General features: G+C 37.0%; 2 protein-coding genes and 1 long non-coding RNA gene across 4 annotated transcripts; 2 read left to right on the top strand and 1 right to left on the bottom strand.

Annotated features, from left to right (window-relative positions):
• Positions 1 to 981: 981 nt before the first annotated feature.
• On the bottom strand, positions 982 to 3,918 carry LOC111009632 (uncharacterized). Its single transcript, XR_002601240.2, has 3 exons — positions 3,740 to 3,918; positions 1,812 to 3,093; positions 982 to 1,688 (listed from the first exon to the last, which is right to left on the bottom strand). It is a non-coding gene; the product is annotated as an uncharacterized LOC111009632 (long non-coding RNA).
• Positions 3,919 to 5,705: 1,787 nt separating this feature from the next.
• On the top strand, positions 5,706 to 10,246 carry SFR2 (Glycosyl hydrolase superfamily protein). Its single transcript, XM_022282623.2, has 10 exons — positions 5,706 to 5,927; positions 6,220 to 6,562; positions 6,716 to 6,854; positions 7,135 to 7,301; positions 8,108 to 8,329; positions 8,813 to 8,981; positions 9,082 to 9,315; positions 9,404 to 9,553; positions 9,655 to 9,784; positions 9,855 to 10,246. Exons 1-10 carry the CDS (start codon positions 5,753 to 5,755, stop codon positions 10,052 to 10,054), a joined length of 1,929 nt encoding a protein of 642 aa, XP_022138315.1. The 5' UTR covers positions 5,706 to 5,752; the 3' UTR covers positions 10,055 to 10,246.
• Positions 10,247 to 11,592: 1,346 nt separating this feature from the next.
• On the top strand, positions 11,593 to 19,167 carry LOC111009645 (Chaperone DnaJ-domain superfamily protein). Of its 2 annotated transcripts, none has more exons than XM_088126207.1 (10): positions 11,593 to 11,988; positions 13,131 to 13,919; positions 15,528 to 15,657; positions 15,753 to 16,204; positions 16,494 to 16,574; positions 16,660 to 16,758; positions 17,627 to 17,779; positions 17,934 to 18,020; positions 18,243 to 18,314; positions 18,483 to 19,167. In XM_088126207.1, the coding sequence occupies exons 1-10, from the start codon at positions 11,608 to 11,610 to the stop codon at positions 18,810 to 18,812; spliced, it is 2,574 nt and encodes an 857-aa protein (XP_087982333.1). In that variant the 5' UTR covers positions 11,593 to 11,607; the 3' UTR covers positions 18,813 to 19,167. The 2 variants fall into 2 exon arrangements, with proteins under 2 accessions (XP_087982333.1, XP_022138479.1); XM_022282787.2 differs by having other exon boundaries at positions 11,849 to 11,988; positions 13,010 to 13,919.
• Positions 19,168 to 19,526: the final 359 nt, after the last annotated feature.

The following is a 19,526-nucleotide window of genomic DNA, read 5'->3' as shown; positions in this document are numbered from 1 at the left end:
AGAGGTTTGACTATTAGCTCTATGGAAAAGGGCCAGAGGGGCCGGGGGGTGTCACAGTTTGTCCCACATGGGCACTTTCCCGAGCTCAGCTCAGGTTTGAATACAAGATACAAGAATATCCTGTTGTGGTTTTATGAAAGAGAGGCGGACGAAGACTAAATGCTAATATATCAATATTTATGGGATTCAATCTCAAAATTAATTGGCAATGAGAAGAGAGTAGTCAATGTCTAAAAGGTCCATTCTTTTTTCGATGTGAGATCTTTAACATGTCTTTTCAAGATCGTGACTCTTTTGACTCATCTATTTTGATCGGATCCCATTTTCGAAACGGATGCTTGTTTGAGTGTTTTGAGCTCTGATGAATAGCCTATGTCTATAAATTATTTTAAGATCTCTTCTACTTCTAATGCAGGTCTTTGTAAAGTCTCATCTCTTTTGAATAAAGGATCTTTAATATAATAGACTCATTTGCGTTGGTTCTGCCAAGGGCCCTGCCCTTATTTTTGTTTTTAATTTATTTATTTCTTGGAGCAGGGGCAGTCGTGCTCCAATAATACAGTGGAGGTGGATGGATTGATGGATATATCATATATTCCTGTATGGTGTATCCTACAGGCTACAGTACACTCTCATCTTATGGGCAGTCACGAGTGGGACTCCACTATTCTCATTTCTCTCTAATTACTTCTCTTCCTTTCTCCACTCTCTGACTACACAGAATATTTATTATTCTCTCACTCTCTCTCTCTTCAACAACATTACATGTAAAACAAAAACTGATGCCTCCTGCCTGCCTACACCATATTTCTGTGCACAACGCTAACATTTCATTTCAATTTCATCCACTTTTTAACAGAAAATACTACATTTACAACTCTCACATTTCTCTCCTCTCTCTCTCTCTCTCTCTCTCTCTCTCTCTCTCTCTCTCTCTCTCTCTCTCTCTCTCTCTCTCCTCAACTCAAACAAAAACCCACAAGAAAAAAAGCCAGAAAATTCATTATTATTCTTTTCTGTTTCTTTTTTACAGAATGGGAAGGGAACAACTATAGCTACAAACTAATTAAAACCTCCTTCATTGGATTTTGGACCACAGCCACAGTAGAAGCAGAACAAAATCTTCTTCTTACTTGTTAATCGCCTGCGCCTGCGGTGGCTCGATCTTGTGCTCTGAGTATAATAGTCCGGCGCACGCAGTGGGTTGGGTTTTTGGTTTAATTTAATTAATATATTTATTATTATTATTGTACATATGGGCGGTAATTAATAGATTAAAAAGAGCAGCTCAGGAGGGATAGACAAGGAAGGAGAAGATGAGTTGGGTGGAAATAGGGATAGATTGTACTCAAACTCTACATGGGTCACTCCCAAAATAGAGCATGAAATCAAATGGAAGGTAGAGGGAAGGGGTATACTATTGGGTCTTACAAGGTCAAGAAAAGGTCTTACAAGGTCAAGAAGACTGGACCAAATTAAAAAACAAAAACATTAAAACAATAAAAGCTCAGATAGGATAGGGCCAGGCTAGGAACAATCAGTGGGCAAGAAGGATGCGGGAATTAATGAAAAACAACCCACCCCATGGAGAAATTTCAGGTCCTCCGTCGGCCACTGCCACGGCGGTTGGCTTGCTTGATCCATGCATGTGATGCCGATGTGCCGAGATGCAACCAATCTGACTTTGCCTGCAAATTAATTACACAAAAATCCACCAATTGAGGAATATAATCAGAATCCGAATAAGATGATGGTGATGATGATAAGGAATTGAAGATGAAATTAGTGTAGAGAGTAAAGAGAAAGTTGACCTTAGGGGAGAATGGAATTGGAAAGATGGTTGGATGAGAGAGAGAGAGAGAGAGAGAAGTGGTTTGGGTGTGTGTTGTGGGAGTGAGAGAAATGAGAGGGGGATTATATGGACCCAACCAAGGGCGGAATGCAATGGGCCTGACACCCAAAGGCCCAGAAATAATAAAGGCCCTCGCTGACATCACCCGCCCTGCCCAACCTGAACTTCAGAATATTTGTTAAATCGGTAAAGTGTATAAACAAAGACTCACGTTAATTATGGAAAATGGTGATCTATGGTATGTAGATAAAGATAATTATCTGATATGAGACTTTTGGAAAATTAAAAGTGAGTTATGTTCAAAGTAGACAATATCATATCATCCCATTGTGAAGATATTTAATATCCCATTTCATGCCTGAACACTAAACCTAAACATGCCCAAATTGTGATTTTTCAAAATACATTTTAGTTTAATTAATTGATTAATTAATATTGTGTTGGGGAGGTCGTGGCCGTTCTCACAGTCTTCGAAGCTTGGGGCTGGGTCAAAGTCAAACAAACACACACAGCCGATCCTTATTTTCCTTGGTCTGCGTTCTTCTTACTTTTTTTAAAACACTAATTAAATTTTTTTAAAAAAAAGGCATCTTTAATTTGAACCGTGCCACCCCACCACGTAGCATTATTTAAGATTTTAAACACAAGGCTACAAATTACAATACCACAATATATCTCGGTTTTCTCTCGGCCGCGCTGTGCACTCAATTTTAAACTCCAAGATGCCCTTTTGATTTTATTATTAGTAATCTAAGTGTTAGTGTTAGAAAATAAAAGGCAGGTCTGATTTTGGAAACTCCACAGTCTGTTAGCGTTAGCGTTAGCGTTAGTGTTTGGTTGGTGGAAAATGGGGCCCACCAAATTTAAAAACGGCGCCGTTTCAATTGTGGAAGAAGAGAAGATGAGGAGGAACAGTTGAGTTGATAGGATTATTGAAGATGGAAGTGACGGATGAATGAATAATGAGAATGGAATGGCAATTGGGAAAGGGAAACTGGAAGTGATGGGTGAATTGAGGGAAGGAGTTTTCAGAAACAAAAGAAAAAAAATGTTGACCAAATGAGGAAACCAATAATGTTGGCAATGGAGAAAGAAATTGAGACTTGAAAGGGAAATGGCATACCACGAATCGTACCCTTTGATTCCTCTCCTGTCTTTTGTGCCTTCGGCTGTCTTCTCCTCTCTTCTCAATAGGCCCATTCGCCTAAGCCCATTGTGTTTCGGTCGCACCCCATCTTCTCCTAGGGCCGAGTAATGGCAAAATAAAAAAATAAAATAAGTTACCAACCATACTATTCAAGATGACAGTTGCAAATATGGTTTAGTTTTTTCCGGAGAGAAGTCCAAATTTAAAATGACAACTTTACCCAAATGTACATATATCTTACCACTCATACAGATAAATGTATACATCATCTCCCAGTGTAATGTTCCTATTTAAAAGACAAACTAATACTTTGTTTAGATTTAATTATTGAAAATTATATATTTGAGAAAAATATTGATTAAATTTTTTGTACTGTGGATTTAGAAAAATTGTCCCAAGGAATAGCTTGGATGGCTTGGGGTGATAGGCGTGGATTTAAATAAGCGTTTTAATTTATATAAAAAAAAGATTCTAACCATATTTTTCACCACTCGTTTTTACGGAAGATTCAAATAGTTTCTCAATCCATAGTTATAATAAGAATTTTCGTTAAATTAAAATAAAAAAAATATTTAAACCATAAAGCCATTGTTGAAAATGATACTACAAAAATCATTAAAATATATAATAAACAAAATATAATTAGAAGACATCCTGAGAACCTAGCAATACAAACAATGCATTTTTGTGTACTGAAAAGTAGAACAATTAATACAAAAATATAAAGACATATGCTCTACCTTGAACGAAGAAACCGACAATTCCATATTTCTGCTTTGCTCCCCTTCCTTGACAAAACCTAGCTTTCTGTCTCCTTGTGCACACTCCATCGTCGACCTCTCTCCCTCCCTCACCTACGAGGAGTTTGCTCCCTCTCTCGATACTTCAGTCTCTTATCTCTCCCTTAGTTGACCCGGCTACAATTGTCTCCCTCTATGCTGTGTCTCCTTAAATACGGTGAATTTTGTTTATATATCTATATCAAGCAGTTTATGCTGTGTCTCCTTAAATACGGTGAGTTTTGTTTATATACGTGTATCAAGCAGTTTATTAAAACTTAGGTGGACTTTGCTTCACAGTTTTATAAACCCCAGTTTCCTACCGTAAATACTATTTCACCCCTATTTACTACAGTAAATACTATTTTATTCCCCATGTTACTACAGTATTTTATCATACTTCCCAAATTGTTACCGTGTATATTTTGTCTTTATTATATCTTTTAAAATACATTAAATTATTAATTAAATATATTAAATAAATGAATAAATTATAATTTTAATTATAAATAAGTAAATCAATTTAATTAAAATTACACGTAATACGTAATTAATTTATATATCGACAATTTTTTCTCTGACTTTTTTTTCAAATGATTCAAGAAAAATCTTCCTTTTTTTCGTCTTGGTATCTATTTATAGTTGTTGCACTATCACATTTGTAAACACGTTATAATTTTGTATAACTATTTATTTTAATTTTATATCTTTTTTTTTTTTTTAACTTATGAAGTTAATAGTTTCTAAACAAGTATCATTTAAAAGGTTTTCTTTCGGGAAGACATGACACAAGACGATTTCACATATCGATGTCGGAATGAGATCGGGTGTTTTACGATTCACCGTAGTGCCCGGTTTGTCTTGATTCCGATTGGTGAACAAGAAGGAAAAGAGAACTATTGGATTTTTTGACTCGCTCCCGGCTACATGTCCTTTGGACCCTTCGCCTGCCACCCGTGGAAGCAAGATAGCCCCCTATGTTGGTTACCCCTCTCCCCTTTGAATAATAATAAAGTCAGTATTCAAGCCTAGCAAGAAGATGCCCCCTATGTTAAAATTTATGTAAGATGAATTTGTATACTCTTGTTTAGATTTTTATTTGCTTGAAAAGTATTTTCATAGATAATTGAATATTTATTTTAAAATCAATCATTTGAAAAAAAAATGGGTGGATAAATGTATTAAAAATATTTTAGATATTCTTAAAATTTTCTAATTTCATAAACACAGTAAAATAATTTAAATGTTTATAAATTATATTTTCTCAAAAGAAAAGTAAAACTCAACCAACCAAACACAAGTTTAATAAAACCAGTTTAACAAAATACAAACTTAACAAACTCAAACTTAATACAAAAACTCAGACTTAATAAACTTATTTCATGCATCAACCAAACACAAAGACTTAACAAATTAATACTTAACAAACTTAGATTTAACAAATGCACGACATCAAACCAAACATCCCCTTATAGATTTATCAAAAAAAAAAAACATCGATGAGATATAATTTATCAAAAAACAAATAAACAAATTTAAGTTATAATCTAGAGGAGGCAGTAAAAGTTATAATGTTTTGAATTTAAAAATAATAACTAAATAAGAAGGACAAAAGGAAAAATCTAAATAAATATTTGTTATTATCAAAGATAATTAACCTATGTATTTTTCAGCATCTCATAGGATCGAGAGGTTGTCTCATTAAATGAGTTGAAAGGTGGCCAAACTGACCAAAACACTCACGAAATTAAAGAAAAAAAAATCACGAGTAAAACAAAACTTGAACAATACTTGGAGAAACAAACTTAAAAAGAACAAAAAAGAAAACAGGTAGAAGGAGAGTGAGAGTTGCATTCACGACTCATTTTGTTGGTGACACGTGGACAGAGCATAGCCAGCAGTGCAGTAGCCTCCAAAATTCTATCCGTCTATGGCTTTTTCTCTTTGCTCTCCACTCTCCACTGGTTGATTGCCATGACGCTTGTTGCTCTGTTCGTCTCCGTCACGAAATTGGCCGGCGTCTTGGTTACGCTCACCGTCGCCGCCAATGCCTTCTCCTTCGCGCGCTTCAGGAGGAAGAATCTCCGCCCCTTCCGTTCGCCCATTCACGACACCTCCGACCTTCTCGCCGATTTCACTGATCTTACCGGTAACTCTCTCGCCTCCCGCTTCCCATCACTCATTTTGATTCCTCAACGAACACCTATAATTTTAGAATTTTACGGCTCTAATGCGGAGAAAACCTCCATCCTCGTGTTTTATGGGGTTTTTCGCGGGAAAATATCTGCTGTTTACTTGTACTCCGAAGCCTACTTCTCCAAGTATCGCCTGCAGTTTCTAGGGTCGAGATTGACTATGTAATTACGCTTGGTGCGTCTGAATGCTGCTTCCATTCTCGCCGAATTTAATTTACTATTCTCTCTGTCTGTTCTTCTTTACAGAGGGCGATCGTGGGTTCTTCTTCGGTCTCGCCACTGCCCCTGCCCATGTTGAAGACCGACTCAACGACGCTTGGCTTCAGTTCGCTGAGGAAAACCCTTGTGATACATCAGAATCGCAACTGGGCACGCAGCCAGCAGTTGCCGTGATGGCATCTGCTGCTGCCGATGGCGGGTCTCAGCAGGCTTCATATTTTGGAAAGGAAACTGACAAAAAAAAGCCCCTTAAGATAGCCATGGAAGCCATGATTAGAGGATTTAGGAAGTATGTAGGAGAAGAAGAGGGGGTTGTACAAAGTGATGAATGCCATCATAACGTAGCTGCATGGCACAATGTCCCTCACCCGTAAGGCCAAATCCTTTTGTCTGATGTCTCCACGCTTGGAAATTAACTTTATGACTAAACATATCTTGCTAGCTTAAGGTCGATGATTAATTAACTGCACAGCATTATTTATGGCTTCCAGAAGGATAAATGAGTTATTTGGATTTATTTCAGAGAGGAGAGACTAAGGTTTTGGTCTGATCCTGATACAGAGGTGCAACTGGCTAAAAATACTGGGAGCAGTGTGTTCCGAATGGGAATTGATTGGTCTAGAATCATGACTCAGGAACCAGTTAAAGGGCTTAAAGCTACCGTGAGTCCAATTTTGATTGTTACCTACCTAAACTTTTGACTTGCCTTCTCCCCTTTACTCGAGTGTAGAGTGTGATACACCAATACTCTTCTGTACATTTGGACACATCCATTTATCATTTCTTGGGGACAATATAAATCAATGCTGAATTACTTTGTGAGGCACATTGAACGATTTATACTCTTTTTTCATTAACGACTTATATACCCAATAAAATGTTCCGGCAAAATTTTAATTGACGTAACACGGTCCGAGTCAGTTGCTTGATGTTACCTTTCAGGTTAATTATGCAGCATTGGAGCGGTATAAGTGGATCATCAACAGGGTTCGTTCATATGGCATGAAAGTGATGCTTACACTGTTTCATCATTCCCTGCCCCCATGGGCTGGGGATTATGGAGGGTGGAAGCTGGAAAAAACCGTTGATTATTTCTTGGAATTCACTAGGTTTGTAATTATATTTCTTCTGCCGGCGCTTTTACCTGCTTCTCTATGTTTTAGTGCTTGTAAGTGTTGCATGCCCAACGGATCATGTTGATGTACATATGCTATAGGTAGGACTAGAAATGAAGATGTATTCTAATATATGATATAGTCGTTGGTTGCTAATTTGGGTTTGGCACTCTTTTACTTTTTGTTCATTGAGAGACGTAGTTTTCTTGAGATGTTTTGCATGAAATGGATCGGATTCAATCCTATCAGTTGTTATTTTTTATTAGTTTTTATTTTTTATTATTATTTTTTTGAATTGGAACATGTACATGAATCATGAACTGGAGATGATTTAAAGATTTGGAGAAGGGGATCTTGAAAAGGTTTAGGCAGTGAATTTGAGAAAACTAGTTTACTTTTTCTGATACATGATAGGCCTCTTTTTATTTTTTATTTATTTTTTACATACTCAATGATAGTGAATCGTAAAGATGGTATTGAAACTCTGTCATGCAATGCAACCAAAGTTCGAGTCCTTGCCATGCAGCTGATTATAGCATTTGTGAATGGATCGTGATTATACTAAATTCTATTGATGATGACACGTAAAGAATGCGATTGATGTTACTTTAGGTTGCAGCTTTCTAGAGATGTGAATGCATGTGTGCATCTTTTAAGAGATGTGAATGTAACAGAATGCAGGCTTTTGGAGTGAAGTTTAGATTTATACTGTGCATCTGTTTGTTGATACTACTTGTGTAGTTCCCGTGGGCTTGTTTTATTTTGTCATTGTATTTAATGATATTGGTCCTATTTTGCAGGCTAGTAGTCGACAACACATTGGATATGGTAGATTATTGGGTGACATTTAATGAGCCTCATGTCTTCTGTATGCTTACTTACTGTGCTGGTGCCTGGCCTGGGGGTCATCCTGATATGCTTGAAATTGCCACCTCCGCACTGCCTACTGGTGTTTTTCAACAGGCAATGCATTGGATAGCCATTGCACACTCGAAGGCCTATGACTATATCCATGAAAAAAGGTCTGTGTCACTTGTAAAACTATGCAAAATGTGTGTAGAAATATTTTGAGCACTGATGCATTATCTAAATGCCTCCAGATCGCATGCTCACATATGCAAGTAATTTTCTGTTTATCTATACACACTTCAATAGCAATTCATTTGAAACTTGGAAAAACCTCATTTTTTAATCCAGTTGTAGCTCATGGAACAGGAAGACAACTATTTTGTTTCATTTACTTATGGCAATTGCTTCTCCCATCTATTTTTTGATTATGCAATATATGGTTTCGATGAGGAAGAACAAAGCGTCGTACCTCATCTCAGGAATAGGGGAGCAGAAAAGAGCTTTCTAATTGGGGAAGGATAGTAAAAATTCTTTGACTAAAGATGACCAACGGGAGACAGAAAAAGAGAATTGAATAAAATATGGGTTCATGCAATTTTATCTTCCAAGATCTCTTTCTGCAACATTAATGAATATAATATTTTTACTTTTTGCAGTAACTTGTCAACTGCCATTGTCGGAGTTGCACACCATGTCTCCTTTATGCGACCATATGGTCTTTTTGATGTTGCAGCTGTTACAGTGGCGAACTCCTTGACACTTTTCCCATACATCGATAGCATCTCAGACAAAGTTGATTTTATAGGCATAAACTATTACGGGCAGGTTTTTTTTTTTCTCTCTTCTTCCCCTATCAAGTTCACTTGTAGAGTAATGCTTTTGTACTCATACATGCATGTCTTGAGATTACTCTTCCATGAACCAGGAAGTGGTTTGTGGGACTGGACTTAAACTCGTAGATTCAGACGAGTATAGTGAATCTGGACGTGGGGTGTATCCTGATGGGTTGTATCGCATGTTGCTTCAGTACCATGAAAGGTACAAACATTTAAATATTCCATTCATAATTACTGAAAATGGGATATCTGATGAAACAGATTTGATCCGTCGGCCATATTTGATTGAACATTTGCTTGCTGTATATGCTGCCATAATCAAGGTATTGTCTCTGAGTTGAGCTTTCTTGTCACATAGTTTATATTTCAATACACATAATAGGATGACGGATCTGCCTATTACCTTCGTAGGGTGTACCTGTACTTGGTTATTTGTTTTGGACTATTTCTGATAACTGGGAGTGGGCTGATGGTTATGGTCCTAAATTTGGACTTGTAGCAGTTGATCGTGCCAATGGTCTTGCCCGAGTGCCACGTGAATCTTACCACCTATTCTCTAAAGTAGAGGATCCCCCTCCTTTTCTTTTCCAATGAAATTTGACCTTTCTTATCGTAATATCTGTTTCCTAACACTCAGAATACTTGGTGGCCATCATAAACAGATAGTAACCACTGGTAAGATTACCCGTGAAGATCGTATGCGTGCATGGAAGGACCTACGCGGAGCCGCTAAACAGAAGAAGACACGGCCATTTTATCGAGCTGTTAATAAACATGGTTTGATGTATGCAGGTGAGTTTTGGAGTTGCAGTTTGAAATAAACTATAAAATATCATTGTGGTTCTTACTATTTCTGCTACAGGAGGCCTCGATGAGCCTATTCAGCGGCCTTATGCCATGAGAGATTGGCGGTTTGGTCACTATGAGATGGAAGGCCTGCAGGACCCATTAAGTCGCTTATCCAGATCCTTTCTCCTACCTTTTTCTGTTTTGAAGAAGAAAAAGAAAAAGAAAACCGCCAGGGATAAAACAAGGTTGCTTCTTAGACCTCTTGAACTCTAAGCTCTGATCAGGAGAGCTCATGCAGGTACTAAATAGGCTTATTCTAGAGGTCGGGATATTCCATGAGTCAAATATACTTGGTTTTCCAACCTCTCACACAATTGTAGGGAGAGCCTTCTCCGCAGATGATATTGTAATCAATTGACAACTTGAACCATGGTTCCCCATCATAATACAACTCTTTTTGCTGCATTGGTATAATGGTATTATAGAACTAATTTTCTAATTTGCTAACCCATATATGGTTCAACTGGTTAAGACATATATCTTCGATCAAAATGTCGGAGGTTTCAATCACCTTCCTACTATTTTCTAGATTTTAATCTTCTTTAATCATGAGAGATTTTATTTTCTAATAAATTGCCTTTACTACTTTGATGGCTAATTTTGACCTGTATGCCAAATATTTGGTTTATTTCTGCTCTACTCTAAAGTAAAGCGGTTATTGGTGTTGTCTTTAGGTGACTTTATCAAGGTAAAATTATGCTTTGGCTTTATCTTCTAGAAAGTTTCTTTATTGCTATAGCCTATAGTAGATTAGCCTTGAATGATTTTGATTGAGAAGTTGTTTTGCATATTGAACTTGGATTTAATTTGGTATTATTTTAGTTCTAACTCCATATTTTTTAATTGAAATTAATTATAAAAATTTTCTGCACGAATTTGATTTCATTCATTCTGCATTTGAAGTACCTTAAATGTAACTGGTGGGTTGGACAATGATACCTTTTAGCGATATATTTTAACTTAGGTATTTTCATATACATCTTATAATTGCATTTAAGTTTACTCTTTTGTTAAACTAAATTGCTTCCCTTGGTTTGTTTTCGTATAATATGGGTTTGAAAAGCATGCCCAAATTGTCACATTTTAGCACTAAGAGGAAAATTCGAAATCAGAATTTGTTATACTAAGTAGCGATTTATTTTTCTATCTTTTAACGAGACAAGAATGTCAAAGTGAGCATAGTTCATTGGTAATTGACATATATTTCCAAAGAGGTTGTGAGTGCGATCATCCACCCCACATATTGTACTAAAAAAAGCACAAAACAAGATTGATTATATACACCGATAAATACCAGAATTAAAAAGTAAGCAAGTCAATTATCGATTGCTGACATGGAGAAACACAAATGGAAGCTTTCCCAAATTCAAATTATTTATTGTTTACTTAATATGCATCACAAGTGCTTTAACCATCATTTATTCCGTAAAAAATTTAAAAGAAAAAAATGGAAAAAGGAATCGTATGAATTGGAGGTAGAGCCTGTAAAAGTGCAAAGAATTAAATAATGGTGGGTGTATGAGAATCAATTCCTCCTCGACAAAAATTTTATTTGGATTCTAAACATACAATAAAGATAAAAGCGTTTGTGAATAAAAATCACAGTACCATGCCAATTACACGTATATCATTATTTAACGAATATTACGTTGAAGGGTCGGGTCGGGTCGGGTCGGATGATACAATTTATATCACGTGTCATTGGAATTTCTTTATTTATTTATTTATTTATTATTTTTGATTGGGGGTGGCCGTTTCCAACTCTAATGCTTGTTGATAATCCGGATGGTGATGGCTTTAACCGGCATAGGGAATTCTTACGTCGTGTTTTCAACGCAGCAATTGGAATTGCGATCAATTTCAGCCAAACAGCGTCCTCCTATTCTTCAAACCCATGGCCGTGGTGTTGCTGCGTTGGACTTGGCAATGGGATTAGGGGCCCTCCTCTGCCCAACACTTTCGCTATTGCCGTAGTCTCTCCGGCCATCGTTGCAAAACCCAATTCCGGCGCCTTCAACTTCTCCGATATCATCACCACAGTTCCTGAAGATCCAGCCTCAACTCTCCGCTTTTCATGCCGTTCTCAGCTTCTGGTTATTAGGGTTTTCTCACTTCCTCATGTCTCTCCTCCAACCTCCACATTTCAGGTTTCTTTATTCAATTTCATATCTTTTAAGCATTTAAGGTTCCTCTGCTGTTCCCTTCTCCCAATTCCTCACATTACTTCCACCAAACATTGTAAATAACGATTTTGTTTATGGTTCCAATGCAACTTTGTTGTAAATTTTGCTTCCTCCTCAGCTTTTACCCAGTTTGTCTCAAATCAGAAAACACCTGCTTGCCCTGCAATTTCTTTGGAAAAATGTGATTGTGATTTTTTTTCTTCTTTATTAGCTCTATGCAACCTTTATTCTGTGGGAATGTACATGAAAATTAACTTCCTTCTTCACCTTTGTCACTCGTATTCATTGGTGAACACGGGCAATGGAAATGATGCATTTCCGTGATTATGGGCATATTTCATTGACAGTTTGTGTAGTTTTCGGATTAGTTGACTCTAATTTTTTATTTGCTCTACTCTTCTTCGCTCTTGGGTGTCTCGACTTCATCGAGTTTGCTTTTCGCCATACTCTTACACTTTGGAAAATCGGGACTCCCCTAGTGGCTCCTTGTGGTTCACGGCACAAGGCAAGAAAAGTGATCAAAGATGTGTAAATCTTTCTCCACGAGAAGAATTACAACTAGTTTTGGTCTAACTGCATAATTGGTTTTAAATCTAAAGAAGTATAAAAATAGTCTATAGTTGTCGTCATGCAATATAAAGCACACACCAACGTACTTTGTGATCTTTAACCTACTGAAATCAAAAGGGAAAGGGGAGTGAGCCTTAGGTGCACCTTAGTGAAATCACATCATCAAGGTGGGCAAGCTATTCCTCTAACAACACTGGTTATGAAAGTTGACATAATTTTCCACCCCTATTTTATAAAGTTATTCTGCCCTTGCTGATTTCCTTCCATTATTATTTGCTGTAATGCTAGATTATGTTTCCATCCATCATTACGCTTGGTGTGCATATATTTATTTATTTTCTGGTGAACATATTTGTTATTTTAGTTATCATGAAAGGAAAATTTTTTAGATTTAAATGTATACATATTTTTATAGGTTATAGCCCTTGCACATTATCCTGCTTGCATGCTCTGGACCACTTATTGTCATTGGGCATGATTCAGTTGAATACCTCTTGAAATTGAACCTTAAAAATTATTATTCAATGGCTCGGAAGGGTAATCAACAGAAAGCAGGGTCGGAACGCCATGCATCAAACAGTAAAAAGAGAGGTTCAGACTTGCAGTCTAAGGGGCAGGGAAGAGCACAAGAGATAAAGGTATTTCCCGGAGAGGAACTACCAAAGGATAACCGTCATAGTAAACTCTTTGAGGAAGGCATGGTCAATAATGACTCTGGAGGTGGTACAAAGAACGTAAAAAAATCTGTGAAGTCCTTGAGAAAAGGAAAAGAAGGAACGGAGGGACTTCATGTTCCAGAAGAGCCACCATTTTTCCATAAGGAATCTGTGAGCTGCAATGGAAATATCGAAGGTTCTAGTATGGGAGAACAATACAAGGGGTCTACTGGTGATGAGGAGCAGGATACTCTAGATGGTAATTTCAGCTGGTTGAATGGAGAACACATTAGAAATGTGATGGATAATCTTAAGTTTTCTGATAATGTTTTGGTGAAAGGCTTTGTGGAATCTCTGTCATCAATTTTTGAAGCAGCCCGTGTGTTGCTGGAGCAACAGAGACCTCTGTTTAATTCTATGAAGAATAATTTACTAAACACAGGTGACTCTGTTGGAAAGAAGATTATGAAGGCATATCCCATTGTTCTGAAATGGATGATGCATTTGGGGAACATAATGCTTCTTGTATCGATTGTTTGGTTGGACTGTGCCCTCAGGGGCATTGATTCCTTTATACGCATGGGGACAACATCCTTCTTCTCAGTTATATGGTTTTCAATTCTTTCAACAATTGCAATGGTTGGAACTCTTAAATTCCTTATGGTCTTGGTAAGCTCTTGCTATATTCTTGCATAGAGGTTACTTCCTCTCTTTGTTTAATTTTCTATTTTTACTACCTAGCTTTTTTTTTTGGTTAATTTCTACTTCTTGTCTTGCTTATTATGTGGAAGAATCAATAGTAACTTTTTTAGAGAATGTCTCATGCAGCAAAACCGTCTTATGGATATTCAGTAGAATTGGATCACCAAGTTATTTTTTGTTCTAATCATGTAGTTGATGTTGTATTGTGAGTGGTACCAGGTGAAATGGGACTTCTCATTTATATTTATGTTTGTATGTATGTACATGTAATGTATATATTGTAAGAAAACAAACTTTCATTAAGGATCAGCGCAACAAAAGATTGCGAAGCCTACGAAAAGGGGCTCCAATTCACAAGAAAAACACCTAACTAATAATTACAGAACTCTTTGGTAACCAAGGCTCACAAGGAAGTATTAAATTTTATAAGCTCCCAGGTGCATCCCAAGACCTATCTATCCCTATAAAACCTTTTTTGTTTCTCCCAATTCAAATGTCCCACGAAATGGCGAAAAAACAAGCCTACCAAAGAATTTTGCCCTTGTCTCGAGGGGGATACACAATCTCTATTTCTCACCTCGGAGACTCTGGAAGACTCAAAAAATTGCCCCCATAACAACTAAGAAAAAGGTTATGATCAAGATGCTCAAAATTATATCGGAATAGAATACACCACTGTGGCCCTAACAAGAGGGAAGAACATTTTTGAATGTGGTCTAAAATATTAACTTTCCCATGTAAAATATGCATAACCTCCCGGAGGGAGGCAAAAAATATGGGCATCTGGGGAAGTGGAGGGACACTCAAGAGATGGAAGAAAGATCTACAACAAAAATTCTCCCCTGATGCATCCTCAAGCATTTATTGGAAAGTTTAGATTTCTAATGGACTCAAGTACAATTACCCCCAAGGGGCAGTCCAGTTGGCAAGGATTTGGGGTCTCTTGGTTGTACTGGCTTAAAGGTTTGAAGTTCAAACCATCTAGTGAGCTTAATACCAAAAGTCCTTGATGTCTCCCGATTCTGGGCCTTGAGACGGGCGCGGGTGCCCCTAGGTACAAGGGAGCAAAGCTTCGACTCCCCGTTATTTAAAAAAAAAAAAATTGAAGTACAATTTGAAATTCCTCCCATGAAAATTGATGTATATGGAGACAGATATCCTGTCAGAATGTGTAGAGTTCCTTTTTTTTTTTTTGTGTGTGTGTGTTTATTCTTAACAAAATCAATAGGTTATTAGTTCTATCTGCCATCTTCTATGTAGATTTATGATAAAGTTCCTAACTGGTGCAGTACTTTGTGTTACAGGATTGCTTTTTGTTGCTCAATTTTGATATAAAATGGTGTTGGTATAATAATGACTATCGAGGTAGCCGTGTTTAATGTTTGAATGTTAGAATGCACGAGCCAGTTTGTGTTTCGTAACCCTGTCCGTGCATGGCTTCTTAGATAATCATTTGTTTGCATCGATTGTGACATTGTGTTGCCATTTTGTTTAAAGAAAGTTCTGAATTTTAAGGTGATTCACACTAGCCTTTGTTTAGAAGATACTCAGTACCAAGTAATAAAATCTAATCAGGTAGTAGCTGCATCCATTGGAATTTTTATTGGGTTTGGTTTTGCAATTTTGGTCATTGGCATCTCTGGAGCAGCTTTCCTTTGGTTTTATGGAAATTTTTGGACAACAATGCTGATCTTATTTCTTGGAGGTAATTTCTTTTCTTTTTGAACGTGTGCAGAATTTTTCTATTTATGCTAACATCATGTCAGGGTGCTCATTGAGGTGTCACATCACACATTTCAGGGCTGGCATTTATATTGAGCCACGAACGGATTGCTCTTTCTATCACCACTTTATATTCGGTATATTGTGCATGGGTGTGCACTGGATGGCTTGGTTTGCTCTTGGGCCTGAATTTGTCATTTATTTCAAGTGACGTTTTGATTTATGCCCTAAAGAATAACATAAATGAGCATAGGAGATCAAACAGATATCCTGAACATACACCTGGGATGCAAGATCAGCCTGGATTCTTTCATGACGATCCTATGCAAGCATCATCTTCTGAATCTAGTGCAGGTTTAGCTGCTGATCGCAATCCAGGCACACCTTCGACCAGTGGAACTGATTCTGAGATATCCTCTGAAGATGAAGTTATTCGTTTGCTAAATTGCAAAGATCACTATGTAGCTTTAGGATTGCCTCGGTATGGGAATATAGACCCTTCCCTGCTCAAGAAAGAATATAGGAAAAAGGTGAATATCTGCATTAAGGTTGCTACAATTTGCATGACCTGTTCACTATTCATATAGTTATATTCCTATGCTCTGTCTCATGTTTGGTTGTATGTTATGTTGGTGAGCTTCCATTATTCAGCATTGCATTTTGTTTTGATTAATGGAATAAAAATCTCACTTATATTTATCAGTGGGGTCGTAATTCTATAGGACATTAGTTGTTTATTGAAATATTATCTCGATTATCTGCATAAGTGGTAATGGTATATATCTAGTTTGTTAAATGAGCTTGTAAATTGGTTGTCAGGCAATGTTGGTCCATCCTGATAAAAATATGGGCAATGAAAAGGCTGCAGAAGCATTTAAGAAACTTCAAAATGCATACGAGGTAACACATTTCTTATCTTCTCGGTTATAATGTATTACTTCTTTAGTATATTGATTCTTGAGAGTTGTATGTCTTATATGTATAGGTTTTACTTGATTCGTTAAAGCGAAAAAATTACGATGATGAGCTGAGAAGGGAAGAGCTACTAAACATTTTCCACAGGTTTCAGAGTGATTCACAGAAGGTATAAAGTCGACCCCCCCCCCCCCCCCCCCCCCCCCCAGGATTCGCCTTTTAAAAATCCCTTTAATCATCCCAACCTGTCTACATTTATAAAAAGATGAATAAAAGGAATTGAGATAGAGTGTTTCTTTGGTAAGACGAGGCAAGATGCTAACAAACACGAAACCATGACTTAGCTTGGATCTTGACGATATGAACCCATGCATGTTCTTGCCAAGTATGTGTTTCCATTTATATTGTGAGGTAATGCTTGTTGTTTCCGATGGAAACTTCATGTTTGACTAGACATTGGGATTGTATAAAACTATTATATTAGATTTTTAAAATGACTATTGACATCATGTCCATTCATGTATTACTTGTTTTCCTGTTCACAAATTGTTTTTTCCGTTCTTCCATAATATTAACAAAGGGATGGAATTTCACATGCAAGTTCATAGCAAATGACGTGTGTATGACCTTTCCTACCCAAACTAGAAAGGAAAAAATAATTTTATTGGGCCATTTTTTGGCGTATAGTCCAACTTATTACTTATTAGTGGAGAATGTAGAAGAGTGAGAAGGAGAGATGGGAGGGGCAATATTTATAGGAAAGTTGATAATGTCACTGTACAATTATCATTTTCCTTTCAAATATGAGTACGATCTATTGAATTCTTTCACCCAAGGTTTAGAATATTAATTTGCATAAAAAGAAACACACACAAACACAAACACAAACACTTAAAAATAAGAAGGAAAAATGGAAAAGCAAAGGAAGTTGTGGCAAGGCAGTCAAATAAGACCTCAAAATTTTCAGTGAAATACACTTTTCTAGGTCCAAGTTTTTTGTTCAGTTATCTTATGCTAATTATTGATGCATTTCATAGAATGGAGGGAGTGGTCCAGCTGCATTTTCACGTTCAGCAGCAGATAGAGAGGATCCATTTGGTGAATCAAGACGGATAGCCTGCAAAAAGTGCAACAATTTTCATTTATGGATACACACCAGTAAATTTAAATCTCAAGCAAGATGGTGCCAGGTTTCTCTCTTCTATTTTGGACTCTCTTGGTTTTATTTGGTGTGCTCTAGTATCATAATGGTGGTACCTGTAGGTGGTTCATGTTTTCTAAGAGAAAAGTACGATTCTTATGTTGGGTGCTTTTGTATTGTTTTGTACATTTAATCTTCTAAAGGAATGCAAAGATTTTCATCAAGCTAAGGATGGGGACGGGTGGGTGGAGCAATCTTCCCAGCCTTTCCTTTTTGGATTATTGCAGAAGGTATGTTTCACTCACATGTGGATTGACTTGTTACAAGACTTGACATTATTTGATATGTGGATACCAGTTTCTTTTTCTTTACAATAACGATTCTTACAAAAAGAACTTGAGACGATTGAACTCTCCATTATATAATTTCAGTGAAAAATGTTAGTGTCAAACGTAGTTTTGTTGAAGGATATATGTTATATCCTAACACTAAACATGGTGTTTTCTGTGCAGGTTGATGCTCCTTCTGCATATGTATGTGCAGAGAGCAGAATATATGATGCTACCGAATGGTATATTTGTCAGGTAAGGTCGATAACAGTCAGTTTCAAATTTACGCATCTCAAAAGTCTGTTTGCTTTTTGATTGCTACTGTAATTTTGATTTCATGTTGCCCTTTTTCTCCCCGCTAAAGTTTGAAGAAATATGGCATCACCCACAACGGATTTGTATATTGCCTGATTTTTGGTACAGGGAATGAGATGTCCAGCCAACACCCACAGGCCAAGTTTTCATGTAAACACCAGTGTAACCTCTAAACAGAACACTAGTAGAGGATCAAGTTCTAGCCAAAGAGGAGGCCAAATGCCTGGATCAAATACAGAAGAGAATATGACAGAAGAAGAGTTCTTCGAGTGGTTCCAGAATGTGATGCAGACGGGCATGTTTGACAATGGTGGTGGTAGCGGGAATGCCACGGAGAGCCCATCGGCATCAGGTAAGGCAGGAGGAAGTTTTAACAGGAGTAGTAGCAATAGTGGCAGTGGCAACAAGAAAAAGAAAAAGGGAAAGAAGCAATGGTGATAGAGGTTGAGATACCATAGTTGTTTGGTTAAAGCTGGTAATAGTTTTGAAGTGTATGGTAATAAAGAATTGGTAGTATTGTATTGTCCAGACAGAGTGGAGGGTGAGGAGGTAAGTAAGGTCATTAAATATACAAAGGTAGCTTAGCTTCCATAGGAAATTTCAAAATTGATGATGGCCATGGCCTACGAGGAAGGAGGGATGAGATCAAAGAGTTTGTATATAGCGTCGTTTAAAGTGGCCTCATTGGAAATGTATCCGAAGCCTATATGGTAATGTTATTGCACTAACCTAAATTTTATGAGGAATTATTTGGAAGATGGCCTCAATATGCCTGCCTTTTCCATTCCTCCCATTGCATATTTCTCCAATGCACTCTGCACTACATTACATTACATGTTGTTGAGGCTTGAGATTTGAGAGGGGTTTTTTTTTAATTTATGAATGAAAATTATAGATTGTGATAGTATTTGTTAGTAGCAGAGCTTTTCGTAATTTTCCACCCCACTTATTGTATTAAGAAAAAGTAAGAGCTTTTCGTAATACTTTCTAAAATGAGGTATCAAATAATCTATCCTAGAGATTAGAGATACTGATAATAATCACTAAGGAAAGTTAATCCAGCACAGTAAGTTGATAGTTTGATCTCTTAAACTTACTCCATTTTTTTTTTCAATAATTAAGTTGGAAATAATTTATCATTATACCGTGAAA

The sequence above is a fragment of the Momordica charantia genome (assembly GCF_013281855.1).
Source record: "Momordica charantia cultivar OHB3-1 chromosome 7 unlocalized genomic scaffold, Mcharantia_2.0 BLBB01000007.1, whole genome shotgun sequence".
NCBI lineage: Eukaryota > Viridiplantae > Streptophyta > Magnoliopsida > Cucurbitales > Cucurbitaceae > Momordica > Momordica charantia.
The sequence above is the reverse complement of the archived record's forward strand: the minus strand, read 5'-3'. Positions and strand labels throughout refer to the sequence as shown.